General features: G+C 42.0%; 1 protein-coding gene across 1 annotated transcript in view; it reads right to left on the bottom strand.

The window, feature by feature from the left end:
• The window catches only part of SLC25A36 (solute carrier family 25 member 36), a 30,705-nt gene extending 15,305 nt beyond the window's left edge, over positions 1 to 15,400 (bottom strand). The window contains exons 1-3 of the mRNA XM_048954736.1: positions 15,226 to 15,400; positions 7,861 to 8,031; positions 2,529 to 2,606 (exon numbers count right to left, since the gene is read on the bottom strand). Of these exons, the coding sequence (XP_048810693.1) occupies positions 2,529 to 2,606; positions 7,861 to 8,031; positions 15,226 to 15,266 (290 nt within the window). The 5' untranslated portion in view covers positions 15,267 to 15,400. The remainder of the gene's footprint in view (positions 1 to 2,528; positions 2,607 to 7,860; positions 8,032 to 15,225) is intronic.
• Positions 15,401 to 16,890: the final 1,490 nt, after the last annotated feature.

The raw sequence follows: 16,890 nt of genomic DNA, 5'->3' as shown, positions 1-16,890 counted from the left end.
CATAAGAATACTTGTTTTCATTCATTAAGGCCATAAAGCTGATATTAACTACATAAAAAAAAATTACATTTGAATTTGTAACTCAGGTTTTTTCAAGCATCTTTACAAAAGGAAAAAGTAATGCAAGTTTTCACAAACAGAACATCAACCTCATTAGCTGTGCAAACAAGTTTTTCTTTATTACAAGAAATGATAAAGTGTTTGCTAATGGATGTAATTTCTAAAATGGAATCTGGACCCAGTTAAGTATACTGGATATGTTATAAAACATGCTTCTCTACAGCTTATTTAAACAAAGAGCTGCTGTTAAATCCACTTAGCTAGTGCTTAATTGAAATGAAGTAGTGGATGAAAACAGTCTGAAGGGGAACAGGGATGTGCCTGTTTACAAGGCATTACACCAAGAGGACATTTTAGCATGAACACCGAAGAAAGCAGGCTAGCTAGATGCAAACAGAAATTATTGAAAAGAAATTCCCTCATAAGTTCTTAGCAATTGAGGCTATTCTTCATTGAGGGTAGTCACTTCAAAATGGAATTCAATGCTATGTAATAATGACTGTTGTAATGGATCTTTTAAGTCTCTTGCAAAAAGAAAACAAAAGCTGATTAAGGGAGGAAAAAAAAGCAGCAAATGCTAAATTGTCCAAGAAATTACTACCCCTAAACAATAACGAAGAGATCAGTGAGCCTTTATGGGTCAATAAATGAAATGTAAAAATTATTTTGTAGAAGGAAAAAGTGAGAACTGCAAGCACAAGACTGCAGTCCACACATGGTGTGCATCCCCATTGTTTTAGTAGCATAGAGAGAATAAAGCTGCAGGTTCTAAAGAAGGAAGCTACAACTACACATTGTTTTGTTACAGATGAACACAGAACACAACAGGGGAGATTAAAGGGACAGGAGGTGAGAGAACTTCCTAGGAAAGGCATCTGTTGGAACCAGAGAAAGCCACAGTGCTGAACATTCAGATCCAGCTAGACTATCATCAAGTCCACTCTTCAGCATAGAAACTATCTAGATTACAAATGGGGAAATTAATTATTCTAGCCTTCTCTCACTTTCGTTTTCCCTCACCTGCTATCTATATTTTTTGTTGGTGGTTCCTAGTTCAGAGATACACATAATATTGTATTTGGCAAAGTCTTCAGATGCTAACTGCCCAATGACAGCAGATTAAGAGACAAGATCTTCCTTTCATTTTTGAAGAAATTACATTCAGAATGCTGCAACATTACATATTATATATTGGTATCCCATAGGTATCAAGAATACAAAGCTACAATCACTTCAGCTTCTCCAAACACCAGTGCTAAGTTAGCGACCAGAAAATACCTAAACTATTCAAAATATTTCAAAAAAATCAGCCGAAATTAAAGTATTCCAACTGCTGGATGATGCTTTATTCATACAGAGAATCTACAGAACTCCACCTCATATGATTCAAATAGAAGACAAAGCAATGATGAATAACATGATGAATAACCCAGCTTAATAACATTTTCCAAAAGCATGCAAGGACACTGAACCACAATAGTTAAGATACTTCCCAAAATCAGTGTGCAGGAGATGGGAATAATATCTTCTGTTCAGATAAAAAGAAAACAACGGAAGCAGGGTACAAAGTCAGGGGAAGAATAAAATCATTATGACTATATACTCCCAATGCAAAAAATATTTCATCTTAAAAACAGAATAGAAAAGAATGAAAATGGGCCAAAAGAAGACCAGCTTCACTCAGGATTAAGCAACTGTAATAGTCTTACAAATCTTTGCTTACATATTCCTCCTTAGATATTCTGTTTTTCAATGAACTGTGGTTAATACTTGTATGCAAGGATCAATACAAACTTGGGCATAATCTACACCTCACACTGCCTGACACTAATAGTAGGATAGCATTTCAACCAACGCAGAATAACTGACAGCAGTAATACCACTGCCACTTAGACCAGGTTTACATTCTGACCTGCTTTATTCTCTGACACTGCCCTTCTGCCCTTTGGAGTTCAGCCTGCTGCTGGATCTGCTTAATCTGTGACGGGTGTTAAGTTTCACCATACTCATTCTTATCTTTATTCACATTTTAGAAGGCCAGCAGTCTGTGCTTCACCAGAATTTATGTAGAAAAAAGAGCCAGTGTTTTACCTATGGTCATACAATTACTTTCCAAATGATGGATTAACTGAAGGCTAACTCTATGCATAAGGTACAAACTTCTGTTTACAAATGCAACTCCTTACACATACTCCTTTTTAAGTGGTAGAAACTCAAGAGTAAGGAATAGCATACAGAACAAGGCATTAGGAAATGCTGAGACACCCGGTGCAGGAATGTGGGTCTGGAGCAGCAAAGCATGAGTTGTTCAGTATTTTCAGATACCATCTATCCCAGGAACAAAAGGATAATTACTAGTAAGTATTTAGACTGCAATAACTCACTTGAAATAAGCCCTCAATCTCTTGAAAAATACACAGCAACCAAAATTTCACTGAAATTATTCCACTTTGAATATCTGTATTTACCTGGAAGGAGCAACGCCTACCAAGTTAGGACCCAGCCCTCTAAACAGAGAACGAGGACCTTCCTTTTGCAAGATCATCCTAGAAAACAAAAGCAACAATATTTTAATATTCATATCAAATTTAATGAATGCATTGACCAGAGTCAACATGGCATCATCATTTTAAGCTTTGATCTTTGTGTATAGCTTTGACAATGCCATGATGACCACAAAAGTTAAATCATTTCCCAGAATCAGCATAACATTTCATTATTACTTAATGTACCATAAAAACCTAAGAACTGAAGGCAGAAGTCTACACAGACTTTTCTCAAAGAGCAGATTCTACCTATGATGCTACTCATTGTTAATATGCTTAAGTGTCCTTTTATTAGTGAGAAAATACTGAGCACTGAAGTGGTCACATTTCTGTAGGCTCTTTTAGATGGCATTAGGGAGAAATGGCTTTAGAGAGATTCTGTCCTATATTCCTTTCATACTCCTTAGCTCTCAGATTTTGAGAACTTTTGGGGGTAAAAAGGGCAGAGCACGGAGGAAGGGAGTTATAAAGATTCAGTTACAGGAACAGCTGTAAGCCTCCTGAGAGCATTCACTCTGTTGCTGAAATCATGCCCAGCCAAGCATATATTTTACAAGCTCCTACTTACCCTTCTCATAAAGACAGAAACCTCAGTATGATTTTGCATGTACTGCCCTGGTTTGATTCTACAAGATTAAGTACAGTAAGTCACCTGTCATCTGTCGAGGGAAGCAGACTTTCAGATACGAAGCACTGCCTTCTCTGTTCCCATGCAGGGCCCACATCAACACATTAGAGAACCCCGTCTGTCCCATTTTCATGATTTTGATCTGCGAGACCTTTATAGCAAGATTCAAGCTACAACACATGTGACCTCTAGCAGTACACACTCCCTCACCCCTCCAGTCCTTCATGTTTCGCTGCAGGGCTTCTTCCTACACTGGTATGCAAGTTCACAAAGCTGCAGGTGCCTGTGTCACTGCTGCACCACAATACAGCTCTGTCTGTGACTGAGGTACTCAACATCTTCTTTCTATTGATTGGGTAAAAAATTATTAGTAACCACTTTAGACAGAAGGTACTCAGTTACTAAGTTTTCAACCAAAAATGCATTCTTTGCGTTACTCTTTCTACAAGATAGAGATTATTTTGACTTTGATGTCCCCTATAATAAAAGGAAATGGAAACATCCAATATGAGAAGTGGCCCTTCCTTGAGGCTTGGAGGCTTTCAATCCTCCATCCAACAGCAACAGTTGAACAGTTCTGAACCACTGCCTGCATGTTCCTACCCAAGCAATGTTGCCAGCCATGGAGCTGGTCTTCTCAAATCACTACTGAAGACAATTCTTACCTCCTCTCACAAGCAAGAAGCCTCTTGTACTGTCCTAATCTTATAGGAACCAAATTCACTATAAATATAATTCTGGAAAGATTGCTTGGATGGCAGAATTCCATGTGACCTCCTGTCTTTGTGAGACTTGCAGAGAAATAGGGAATACAGAAAGTCAGTTGATAGATCTGAGGAGGAATTACTAACAGAAACACTTGGAATATCCATCCCACCTAACTGTGGTTTCTTAAAGAGAGACCAAGCTGAAAACTGCAGCAAGATTTTTTGGTACAGAGGATATCCACAAGTCTTCAATTTTAGTGAAACCTAACTGATAGATGAAAGCTATCTGTAGCATAGAAAGAGATTCCGGAATTAATCTGATTTCCTGAAGCGGAAATTGTATATTTCACAACAGCTCTGCCATCAAATCAAACCAAAAGTTTAATAAGTTTATTCTCAGTAATCAAAATAAAATAGTGGTTCTGAACTGTTGCATCAGTATAAAGAAGTCATCGTGACTATCAGGAATGCTGGCATATAACGTGCCCAGCAATAACTTAGCTTCATATCCGTAATAGTAACTGAGGTCACTGAGTCGCTTCACAGAATTAGTGTACTGAATACATCCAAAAGTGCTTCAGAAATCCTCTTTACTTCAGCATATCTGCCATCCTGAAACCATTCTAATACTTACACAGAAGGAACTATCGGAAAAATTCTTAGCACAGAGTTCAGCACAGTCACAGTATCAGATTATAGCAAAACTGAACTGAACATGCAACCTGTGTTCCCAAAGCACTCATACTTTAACATTAATCACCTACAACATAAAGCACTGCACATATTCTATGTAGGCATACACATATATGAATGTATACAAAGCAGCAGAAACCTCAGTGCTTTTGCAAAACTTATAAGTCTCCCATTTTCTTTTCTTCTGGATCTACAGCATCCTAAGACTTCTCAAAGCAACAAATAACAAAAGTGACAGAAGAATTTCCTTCGACAGGAAGCAGGCAAGACTACAATGGCGATAGTTACTGATGCTCTTCTGCGTTCACAGGCATCAGCTGGAGGAGTTACAGTCTACTCTGAAAATGACAAACTTTTTGAATTAAGTATCAGATCTCAAAGTCTGTACTGTTTATCAAAAGCAGAAATGGCAAATCTGCGACTGGGAGAGCAGCAGTAATGTTTCATTCAGCCCCAGTTGACCTGCAAATATCACGTGAGTAATTTGCAATGCAAGGCTGATCAGATTTCTATCATCAAGACCTCTGGTTTAAACTCAGCAAAGTTAGACACAAAAGGGATCAGCAATATGATATACACCCAACGGATATTTAGGAATAAGAGAATTCACTTCTGTTGCCAGAGAATACAGTCACCTGCACTGGCTCATCTGAGTTTATTTTCCTGGCACAGATGCCTCTGATATCACCACAGTTGACTGTTTAGGTGAAATGATTCCACAACAGTCACTTAAACTGAAATTCCGACTTCACTTGCACAATTCATCCTACTTTCAGACGAGGACTGTAAGCTCATGCACAAGACTTGGAGCACTGCACTCAAGTTAGTACGAGAAAAGACAACCAAATCTTGACCCTGCAAGTCTGAAAACATTAAAACAAATTTTCCATGCAAGCAGCTATTTGGGTACAAGCTCTATTTAAGCACCATCTTCTAACCAGACAAACCCTAAGTCTTACACAGCAATTGCCAAAAGAGACTGCCTACAAATTATTTCACCAAATTATTCTGGATAGCAGTAGCTGGTCTGAAGCTTAACTAAGTCTTTCTAATGCAAGGAGCAATAACAGACCCTTCCTGGAAGAGAACTATCCTCTTATACCCAAATTCTAAAGCTACCTTCCCATAACTGGCTAGCTGAGTCCCCCAAAGTGAAGTCTACCTGTGATCAGACTAGCAGTAGAACTGTGGACAGAGACCTCTTCTGCTGCTACTTCATGAAATAAGCACTCACGAGAAGGGGAAGAAATGCATAGAATCATTAAATGACTTGGATTGGAAGGGACCTTAAGGATCATTTCTTTCCAAGCACCGTGGACAGGGTTGCCAACTACCAGATTAGGCTGCCCTAGAGCCTATCCAACCTGGCCTTGAACACTGTCAGGGGTGGGGCATCTACCACTGTTTTGGGCAACTTGTTCCAGAGCCTCACCTCTTGCCAAGTAAACAATTTCTTCCTAAATCTCCCTGCTTTTAGTTTAAAACCATTCCCCCTTGTCCTGTCACTATCAAACCATGTAAAAAGTTTCTCTCTCACCTGTTAGCTACCCTGAAGTACTGGAAGGTTGCAATGAGATCTTCCTGGGGCCTTTTCTCCAAGCTGAAAAAACCCACCTCTCTCAGCCTGTCTTCCTAGGAGAAGCGCTCCAGCCCCTGGTCATCCTTATGGCCATCCCCTGGACCCACTCCAACAGCTTTACATCTTCCTTACACTGGGCCCCAGGCCTGGACGCAGTACACCAGAGGGGACCTCATGAGGGCAGAACAGACGGGGACAATCATGTCCCTCATTCTGTTGGTCACCCCTCCTTTGATGCAGCCCAGGATGCTGTTGGCTTTCTGGGTTGCAAGCACACACTGCTGGCTCATGTCAAGCTGTTTTTTTTTTTTTCTCCATCAGGACCCTCAAATTGTTCTCTGGATGTCTGCTCTCAGTGAGTTTTCCTCTCTGTTCAAAGAGGTGCCATGCAATTAAAATGCCCCAGGTCACAGCAAAATTAGAACATACTTAACTCTTACTAGCTCTAAGAAGTGTCACTAGGCACATGTCTACTAGAAAACACCAAATGGCTTCTAGTCTCTGTTTTCATCAACATTCATGATCTGGACACAAACCAAGTTAAAATTTTGTATTAACAAATCCAGCATCTAATTGGACTTCTTTGTAAGGGATCGACATAGACTGGAGAGTTGGACAATCAGTAGTATGAAATTAAACAAAGGAGAACGCGGGCTTCTGCACCTAGGAAGAGCAATGCCAGAAACTGCTACAAATTGGTAAACAAGTGACTGGAGAGCAGACCAGCAGAAAGGATCTGGGGCTGATGGCTGACAGCAGGCTCTACATAAGCCCTGACAGCCAAGAGGGCAAGCTACGTTTTGGAGTGCATTAAATACACCAAAAGAATGCATTCAATACATTACAATGCATTAAAAAGATGCAATTCTCTCACCACGAGCATTGGAGAGGCTTTGCCTTGAATACTGTGTACAGATCTGGGCTCCACAATATGAAAAGGAGGTTAAGAATTGAAAACATCCAGAGGAGAGCAACAAAGCTGGTAACAGGGCTGACAGGTGCATCCTGTGAGAAAAGTCTGGGGTTGTCCAGTCTAGAGGCAAGGAGACCTAAAGGTGACATCACTGCTCTCTGCAACTCCCTGAGCAGGGGAGGCAGAGAGGCACCATGCTCTGCTGCTGAGAATGCACTGGGAGTGATTAAGAGCTGTGACACGGTAAGATCAGACTGGATGTAGGAGAAACTTCACTGTGAGGATGGCCAAACATTGGAAGAGGCTTCCTAGAGAGGTGACTGATGCTCCATGCCTGTCAGTGTTCAAGTGCCCTCAGTAACATACTTCAACTTTTGTTTAGCCTTGAAGTGGTCAGACAATTGGACTGGGTGATCTTTTTAGGTCCCTTGCAACTAAACTGTTCTAATTTTAAGTGTTAAGAGTGCTCCCAGTGGGTTTTGGGGATGTAGGCTGGGGTCATGAATTCCACAAGATACGCATGCTCTGAATAGTTCAAGTTACAGACTCAAAAATGAAAGACACTTGGAAAGCTAGAATGTGAAATTTATAGTTAAATAGCAAAATACAGGAAATGTAAAAGTGATATGACAGATACAGAAGACCATCTTTTACACAGATTTATCCATCTGTCTAGCACATCTCCCCCTCTGGCTCTAAAACCAAATCAAATAGCTAGTAACGTGTACACTCACTTCAAACAATGGAGAGGTCCAGGAGAAACTCTAGTTACTCGATTCACACTAGCACCATTCACAGTGTTGAGATGAACTTCAGAGATGTACAGAGTCACAGAAGAAGACTGCAACCGTGTTTTCACAACTTCCAGTGGACATGTCAGAATTGCACCAACAGTACCTCCACACCTACAAAGAGAAACAAGGTCACTATTTCCTAAACTGCAAAGAAAATAAAGAACACAATAATGTTACACAGAGCAGAGATGAACAGCAAACAGTGAAGAAATAACAGTATATGCATGATAATGGTGTAATGACTTGTCCTAGAAGACAAGCAAACTATTGACATTTAGTGAAAATTTGAACAGGCAAATAGAAACTTTCCCCACGTGGTGAAGATGCACTGTCTTCAGCACATGCTTTTAAATCCATTCTGGAAAGTCACTCAGCATTTCAAATGTTTAACTGCCTGTAGTAAATGTTAACTTTTTTTTTGAATGTTCAATGAGTTCCTGGTCACAAAGGAGATGCCAAAAATCCTTAAGAGTAGAGCATAATTTGTGCAGCATGCACACAGAGCTATGCTCATCGCTCTTAGGAAAGCTAGTAGAAACTGTACTGTGGCAATTTATTAAATTAGAACCAACAATCTCCCTTTGCATTTCGTGCATGGTACCATCAAAGTAATGCTTCACTGAGTATTTTTTGAGCTCTGCCCATTACACAGCATGAGACACTGGATCCCAAGTACTGAATGCTGTAGAGCTGAATCTGGGAAGATAAAAGTCTGCCCCTCGTTTCTGTAAGAAAGCCAAACAAATGCGTGACTTACACTAGCAAAGTTCTCCCCTTTCTGCTACAGCAGAGTACAGCCAAGAACACGCTGCTGTTCAGCAGCTTTGTTCAGAGGATTTCTCAGGTGCTTGCTCATAAGCTAATTATTAATATGTACGTTCCTGTTTAACCATGACAATATACAACCTCTGAGAGAAGAATATCAAACCCACAAATTCTCATTCCAAAGATAACTCCGAATTCTTTGACACAACTGTTACAAAAAAAAGAGCTTGGCTTGAACCTTTTCAGAGACCAGCATTCTCTCAACTTCACCAAACACCATTCTTAAAATAACCAGGACATTTTATGCACCTACCCCCAAAACCAACCAATTTAAACTGCTCAATGCTACCAACACCACCACTAGCAACCACACAAATGTAATTTGTATTACATTCGAAGGGCTCAGCACTCTTTTCTCTCAAGCAAGAAGTAGAGCTGGTAATTGATCTTGGCAAGCACTGAGAAAAACATTCTATTCCATTGGAAGTTTTTTTAAAAGCCTCAAGGTTTGTTTAATAGCATTTTTTAATGCTATTAAAGTCTTCCAAAATGAAAGGAGAATTCAGTACAAATTAGCAGTAATACCCAGAACTCAAGATTTCCTAGATCTCTGTGAAGAGTCTGTCAAGTATCGCTTTTAGAGTCCATCATGTATAGCTGTTTTCTGCTGTAAATAATAAAAGAAATGGCAGTACAGCACTGCATCCTAACATGCTAATCTGTTTGTAAGAACTGAACTGAGTACCTAACAATAGCATTCAGTATGCTCAACTATTGCTGTTTAAATTAGCAATCTAGAGATAGCCTATTGCTAGAGCCTGGAAGCACCTTTTTCCAGCTCTAACTCCAACATTAAATTGAAATTTACCCTCTTACACATTTGAATTGAGGGAATAAAAGTTTGTCAGCTTGAAATAAAGCATCTGCACACAAAGATGGTAGCCAGTTTCCCAGCGCACTGTACAGAAGCAGTAAGACTGATACAGCTTTCAGAGTGCATCTCTGAGCGAGCATTTTACCTGCCTACTCTTCTAACATTAAGCTACAAATACATTTTTAAAACAAGACAGACTAGACTCAAGACAGCTTGCTGGAACAATTACAGCAACAGCCCATCTTCAAGACAGACAACAAGCTGCTGTATTTCATGCAACTCAACAGCAGCAAGCGCTGCATGGCCATGAGCATGTGCAGGCAATGCAGAAAGCTAGCTTCAAGGTTTTTTTCATTTCTTGCAACCCCCGTTTCTGATCCCTCAGTATCTGCTTCCACTTAAGATCTTTCTGCATTTGATTTTGGGCAGGTTACATGAGGACTTACTTTCAAGCAACAGCAAGAAAGTGCACAGTATGTAATGCGATAAACACTATGGAATGGGGAAGAAATGAGCAGGTGAGAAGTCGGCACCATTCACCAACAGGGCTCGGCATTTGGAGCCTTTAATGCTGCCAGCTCCACCATTACTCCACACTGGAAAATTTTTCTGAAGTTGAAGATTAACACCATCCTGGAGGCTGCATTTTGCACGCTCCCTCGCACCACTCCAGATCGCCATAAGGGATCGGTGCCTGGCTGCAAGAGCACTGGTTAGACTTCCCTCAGCAATGGAATAACACAGCTAGGGAATGGGACAGACACAGAACTTCACAGAGCTTGTTCCTTGACCAAGTGTGCTTACAGCAAGCGATGCTCCGTGATAACCGCCTGCTGTAAGGGCAGCTGGCAGCCTGTTCAAATTTACACACACTGTAAGAGAAGCAGCCAAACACTTGCCTCCTTTTAAAAGCTGGGCACCCTTTACCTGCCATTCAGGTCATGATTTCAAATAATCAGCTCTCAGCACTACTTCTTACTGATGTGTTGGTTTTTTTCACTAAGCAGTTTAAGATGTCTTAGCAGAACTTGGTCACATCTTGCACATCTTCCACTAGTTATTGACAGTCTGGATTCAAAATCTCTCTCCCCATTTTCAAGATCTCAGATTGCCACTTAAAATAAACAGCTTGTAGTTAAATCAAGTGACAATTCAGTAACAATGTGACCTGTAAAAAATAACTGACTATTCAGAAACATGCCTCCTGTTCTGCCATTGCAGTATTTTATGTAGAAATATGCTTCTGGCCTTGTTAACTTAACACAGTACTAGGAATATAGAGATGGCTACTGCTTTGAGCTCCAGACTGGCACTCCAAAAGCAGACAGCCATGAGCTCCAGCTTTCTAGGGGCTTCTTTTCTTTTCCTTCCCAATTTGTAGCTTAACACAAGTCAGGGAGTTGCAGAGTTCAGAAAAAAACATTTCTCAACACTTAGAAAATAATCAGATTTATTCTTCTCCTGGCTGCAAAGCAAGGCATTTGCTGACCCGGACACAGACTCAGTCCTTCATTCCAAATCTGCCTGTATTATTTGTGGGAATACGCAAAGAAATAAATGTGCACATGCTTCAAAATCTAATCCCATTCCGCATTCAAATCCCAGGTTTTATTTCCAGAGACAGCTGAACAGGTGACCTTTTTGTCACCTGGTTGAGGATATCTGCTTAGGAATCACCACCCTTGTCCAGAACTGTTGCATACCTTCTGCTGTTGTTTTAAACCCTGCAGTAAAAGCAGAGACAGGTCTGTTACAGATGAGGATCTCAACACTTCAGATACTAGACTGACTACAAATGCTCCTACAAACATTCCCATTGCCTTTCAGCTCATCTATACTTATAACTACACCTATTTAAGAATCCCAAACTTCTATTCTTTTAGATAATTATGTATTCTATACAGACAAGATGCAGCCAGGTAGGCCTGACCTCAGATTCACCTTTCACAGTGTTTGTAACCACAGCCTCAGACTCCAAGATAACCCCTGACCCTGTTATCTTGCACCTACATTCATTCACTTATTTTACCAGCTGCTTCTCTTTCCTGTATGAAAATGAAAGTTCCAGACAAGTACTGACTGACAGATGACACAGTAAGGAAAGCGAGTGCAAAACTGTTGAAAACAAACAAGCCACCTACAGACAGAGCTCCTGATGTCTTTCTCACTTAGAATAAATTCAGCAGTATCAGCATTTTCACAGCCCTTTACAGCACAGTTACAGCTGATTTTCGCATCCACAGATAATGTACAGATCCAGATATTAAGCTCACATATCCCACCTTCAAAACAATTTAAGGCTTTAACTAAGTACAGTTTTCAGAAACAACAAGAATGCACCTCATTAGCACATGGGTGTCATGACTCTCCTGCTATTATTCTGCTAAACTTGTACATTATTTACCTTTCTATCCTTAGCCTTACTGTCCTGGCTAGGAGCACTGCCGGCTAGAAGCCCCAGCTCCTTTATTCACTGCTAATACTTTTTGCCAAGGTTTAAGAAGTGAGTTTTAAGTTAACATCCATTAACTAAAAGTAATAATCAAATTGCTGTTTCTAATTAAGCGTAATAATGAAGTTCCCCTAATGTGCTGACATACCGAAACCTACAAATGAAAATTGGAAAAAATAACAAATGGAAAAGCATCACTGGCTTCCATTATCCAAAACAAACACTAACACAAAGTGCAGATTCAATTAGGAGCCAGGGCAGATAAATACAACATGACTTCTATATCAAGTAAAGAACAGCTGAAAACATCAATCAACTTACAGGAAAATGTGAGAAACACATCAGCTTCACAATTTTTGAAACAGTCATTTTTATGCAATTCGGTCACCTCAGGGAGCAAAACCCAAGCTACCTTTAAGTAGAAATTGCTTACTCCTCCTTTACCCACCCCAAAGAAAAGTATCTGAACACAAAAATAAGCTCAAGTCAGGGCAGGAAGTTACTAACCTTGCCCTGTGCCTTACAACAGGAAGAACTGTTCTGAAAGACATGCAGGGTCAGGCCAGGAGTGAAAGTACTTCAAGGAAAAAGGTTACTGGGTGGCCTGGTAACTCCATTACAGCTCAGCTGACTACTTCTGAAAGGCAGGAGAAATCCTTAGCACCACTCTACCTGCTCAGTTACTAATATCTTCTTGAACTGAAAAAAAGTTATTTCACCTGTGTAGTACCCGATCTTTCTAAACTACTTAGACTTTATCTTAAATACATTATTTAAATTTTGACTGTTTCTACCACTGCAAAGATTCGGTAAGAACTTGAGTGATTCAATCTAAAATTTTATCAAGACAAATAGAGACTCCTCCCTATAATTAATCACAAAATAAATCAGAAAACTGCCCAATTCTCTGAAGAAGCAACAGAAAGAAAGAAATTTCAGAAGTAAACCTATGACTGTCCAGCCCTGAACTCAGAAAAGCAGCCATCCATCTCCAACCCCAGATGGTCCTGCCTTTTGCTGAGGAAAGAAGGCCCTGGGCAAGTTCCCATGTTCTGATGGAATAAAATTTCACCACTTCAATTTATTGATGCTGCTAGAACTGATCCTCAAAATGAGTACTGAATTACTTTTATACATAGAAGTACTATTTGGAAAATACTGGTCATCTTTACAGTAGGTATGTAGTTATGAAGCAGAAACAGATGGCATTCTCAGAAATGAAACTAACAGTAACATTGCTCAAGCTTTTTGGAAAGCAATAAGGACGCAGAGACAGGGGAAAAGAAGGATGGAGGAGGGATTATTAGAAATGAAGCTTCAACTTCCTGTATGAACTGGTAATTCCCCAGAAGTAGTGCAGTTTGACAGCTGGTGTTGAATTGTCATGAAACAAGTTAGGCAGCTACAGAAAAATCCCAGAATAGCCCCACCTACATTACAGAAACAGCAATGTCATCACTTACTCCCAAAGAAAATGGGAATTAAAGACTTGGTGTTTAACAGAACTTTTTTTTTTTTTTTTTTTTTTTAGCAAAATGGTCAGCAAATTGAGACAATCATGTTGTTTTCAAACAATTCCTAGCAAAAACTAAAAGAACACAAAATTTCCTTCATTTTTAAGCTTCACTGAAGACTACAGATAGTTCAAGAGATCTATAGTCTACCATGCTAGAAAGAAGTCATGTGATGACCCAAATAACTTTCCTGCTGCTAAATGTGACCAAATATACACTGTTTTGCTGACCTGTGATTACAGAAAACATGTGGCTGCCACATGAAGAAAAGTCAGCCTTTCCCTCACAATATTACCCTTGACCCAACTGGCTGCCAGCTACCTGCAGATCAGACTTTCCGTAAAAAAAAGAACAACTTCGCTGAGCTCAGCAATCTTCACTTCAGTCTTAAGATTACAGGTTGGAACGCTGCCTCAGTCATCATGTACTGTTCCTTACTAATCTGCCTTTTGCAGAAAGTAGTTCAAGCTACTGGTTTTTTGTATGTTTATGAGAATGTGAATTCTGAAGAAAAATACAGAGCACCACGTTTCAGGTCTGTTAACGTATAACCCCCCTCCTCTCAGCCAGAAGTTGCAGGGGGAGAGAACCTGCATAAGTACTAAACTGTATAATACAGGAAGCCAGGAAGGTGTGTGTGCTCACACATAGCCAAGTTACCCAGATCTGCTCACAAGAAACAGTGCAGTCTTCCACCTCAAACACTCCAGTCACAGGCACCATTTTGTAAAGGAGTAACACAAATGGAAACCCAAGCTTCAAGCTCACTCAGACATACATTATGTTCTTTGTTCTCTTCCCCTACTTCCATACAGCCACACTCACTGCCCAAATACATGCCTACATGCTACAGGAAACAGACTCTCCTTTTTTCTTTTAAGACAGGTGCTGCTCCCAGTCCACCCCTGCAGGAAACACAGGCACTGTAACTGGGCACTACAAAGCATTATAACACACCTACAGTTACCTGAGAATTAACCCCAACCCGAGCAGGGCTACAAGGACCACGTGTTTACTTTTAACTGTGCTCTTCTCTCCAATTTCTTCTATCTTCGTGCACAGATGCTGCAGGCTACAAGTTGACACGGAGCCCCTCATCTAAAAGCAGTTGAAACAGAAGCAAGCAATGCTTGATCCTGAAGTTACCAGCCTGTCTGTAGACTGCTGGGAAGACGGGTACCTTCAGGTAACCTCACTGACACTGGGAAAGCCCCATGCACAGAAAGATCAATTTATTTCTCCAAGGAAACACCGAACGAAGAAGAAAATTCTGGAGGAAGCGCGCAGTCCGCGAGTGCAGCCTTGTCGCAGCTCCGCCAGGGCTCACGTGCAGCCGGCGCCGATTTCGCCGCAGCCCAACGCCCGAACGGCCCCGGCCTGCACGCACCTCATCGCCGCGGCGCGAGGGCCGGTTGTGCCAGTGTCCCATCGGGGCCCGGCCGCGCAGCCCCGGCCCGGGGAGGCCCGGAAGGGCCCGAGGGCAGCGGGAGGGAAGCAGCGCGCCGGGCGGGCCTCAGTGCGGCCTGGGCGCCTCGCCTCAGCGCCCTCACGGCGGGCTCCGCGCCCCAACCCGGCGCGACGCGGCCCGACGCAGCCACGCGGGGACAGAGCGAGCGGCCCGCTCCGCCGCCGGGCCCGGTGTCGAGGCTGCCGCAGACGCCCTGCCCGCTCCCCCGGCGCGGGGGGGCGGCTTCACCTACCCGCCGGCGAAGAGATGCACCAGGGTGTCTCTCTGGCTCATCCTCGTCGCCTACACCCGGGCGGCAGGGAGCGGTGCCGGGCGCTTCCGCCCCACGCCCCGCCGGCTCCGGGCAGGCTCCGTACGAAGACGCACCGCGGCCCCGCGGCTTCCTGCGGCTGGAGACGGCCGCGCAATCGGGGCGTGGCAGGGCTGCTCGCTCCACCCTTCGCGCCGAGCTACTACGGCAGCACAGGGCATGGAAAGAGCTTCCGCATAAATATGCAATGAGCTTTAGGGTAAACAGAGGCTTTTATTGGCTGGAGGAGTGTGACGTCACCGCCCTTCCTTATATAAGAGGGGCGCGGAGGCCGTTAGGGCTGTTTCTGAGGTAATACAACCTGTGGTACTGAGCTGATGCGGTGCTCTGCGTTTTCTGCAGCCACCCTGTGTCTCTCTGCTGTGAGCTCTTTCGAGAACTTTCTGTTTTCGGCTTTCTGGAAGGGTTGCTCCTCTGGGAGCTATTTGTGGTTGCTCTGATGCCCCCTGCTTCGGGGGGGGGGGGGGGGGGGCTGTGCAGTACCAGTAAACGAGGAGAGATGGGGATATCTACAAGCGCTCGAAGTGCAGGCGGCCGCGGCACTGCCAGCAGGGTATACAGCTGGGCTTTCTTGTTCTGCTCCTTTCTTGTTTTGGGGCTGGTAACCTCGGCTGCCACATGCACGGTTCCTGTCAAAAAGGCAGTCAGAAACTTCCCAGGGCTTTTTGTGAAGTAAGTACAGTGAGTTACTCGGGGTTAGAAACACTGTGGTCCCGTGTGATAGAAGTAATGCCCCAGCAGGATTCTTAATGTCACATACAAAACTGCTTTCTCAAGTAATGTTTTGAGAGCCTAAGAGTCTGAAAGCCAGCGAGTGTCTGGCAGGAGTTACATTCGTTTGCAGTGTGAATGTAACACTGCCTGAACAATGAGTGCAAGCTTTTTTCTTCAGTATGTATTTCTACTTCTTTGTAAAAATTCATCTTTTGCCATTTACTTCCAAATTGATCATTCTACCTTAGGTAGTAATGTGCACTATTTACCCTTTAAGGACTTTTATCTTAATGACACGTGGTATGATCATATGTTGGAAAGTGTTTCCTGCACGTGTGCTTTACAGAGTGCCACAGGCAGGTAGGGTGAGTTTGTATCTCTAGATTTTGCCTTTCATTTTCTTGTAAGTGGGTCATATGTTTCCTGGTTTCAAGTGATCTTCTGTGGGCCTGCTGTTTCTTGTGATGTTCTCTGAATTATGTAGTACAAAGTATCTGGTTTTTACTCCTTTGACATAATCATACTTTCTGTTTTTTTCTTTCTACTGTAGATATGGTGATAGTCATTTCCTTTACTCTTTTTTAGTGTCCAGTTTTATACTCACATTTGTTGCAAACGAAACAAAGGGTTATTAGTTTTGGTGTAGTATATGTTAATAGTAGTATGTTTTTGTGCAGCATATTAGTATAAAGTGCAGTTAAAAAAATACACAACCAAGCAGCATGCATTCTGAAGCAGTTATTTTGTAACTGTAGGAAAAAAAAAACTCGTGACAAGATGAGCTGCTGTGGGAGACACAAGTAAAGCAAAAATGTAGTGCAAAGCTTAGGGAAAGTGTTGATAGTTGAGGAGGAGGCTGGGTGGAAGCAGGCC

This window comes from Lagopus muta, chromosome 9, assembly GCF_023343835.1.
Source record: "Lagopus muta isolate bLagMut1 chromosome 9, bLagMut1 primary, whole genome shotgun sequence".
NCBI lineage: Eukaryota > Metazoa > Chordata > Aves > Galliformes > Phasianidae > Lagopus > Lagopus muta.
Note: the sequence above shows the minus strand (reverse complement) of the source record. Positions and strands in the feature narration are given on the sequence as shown.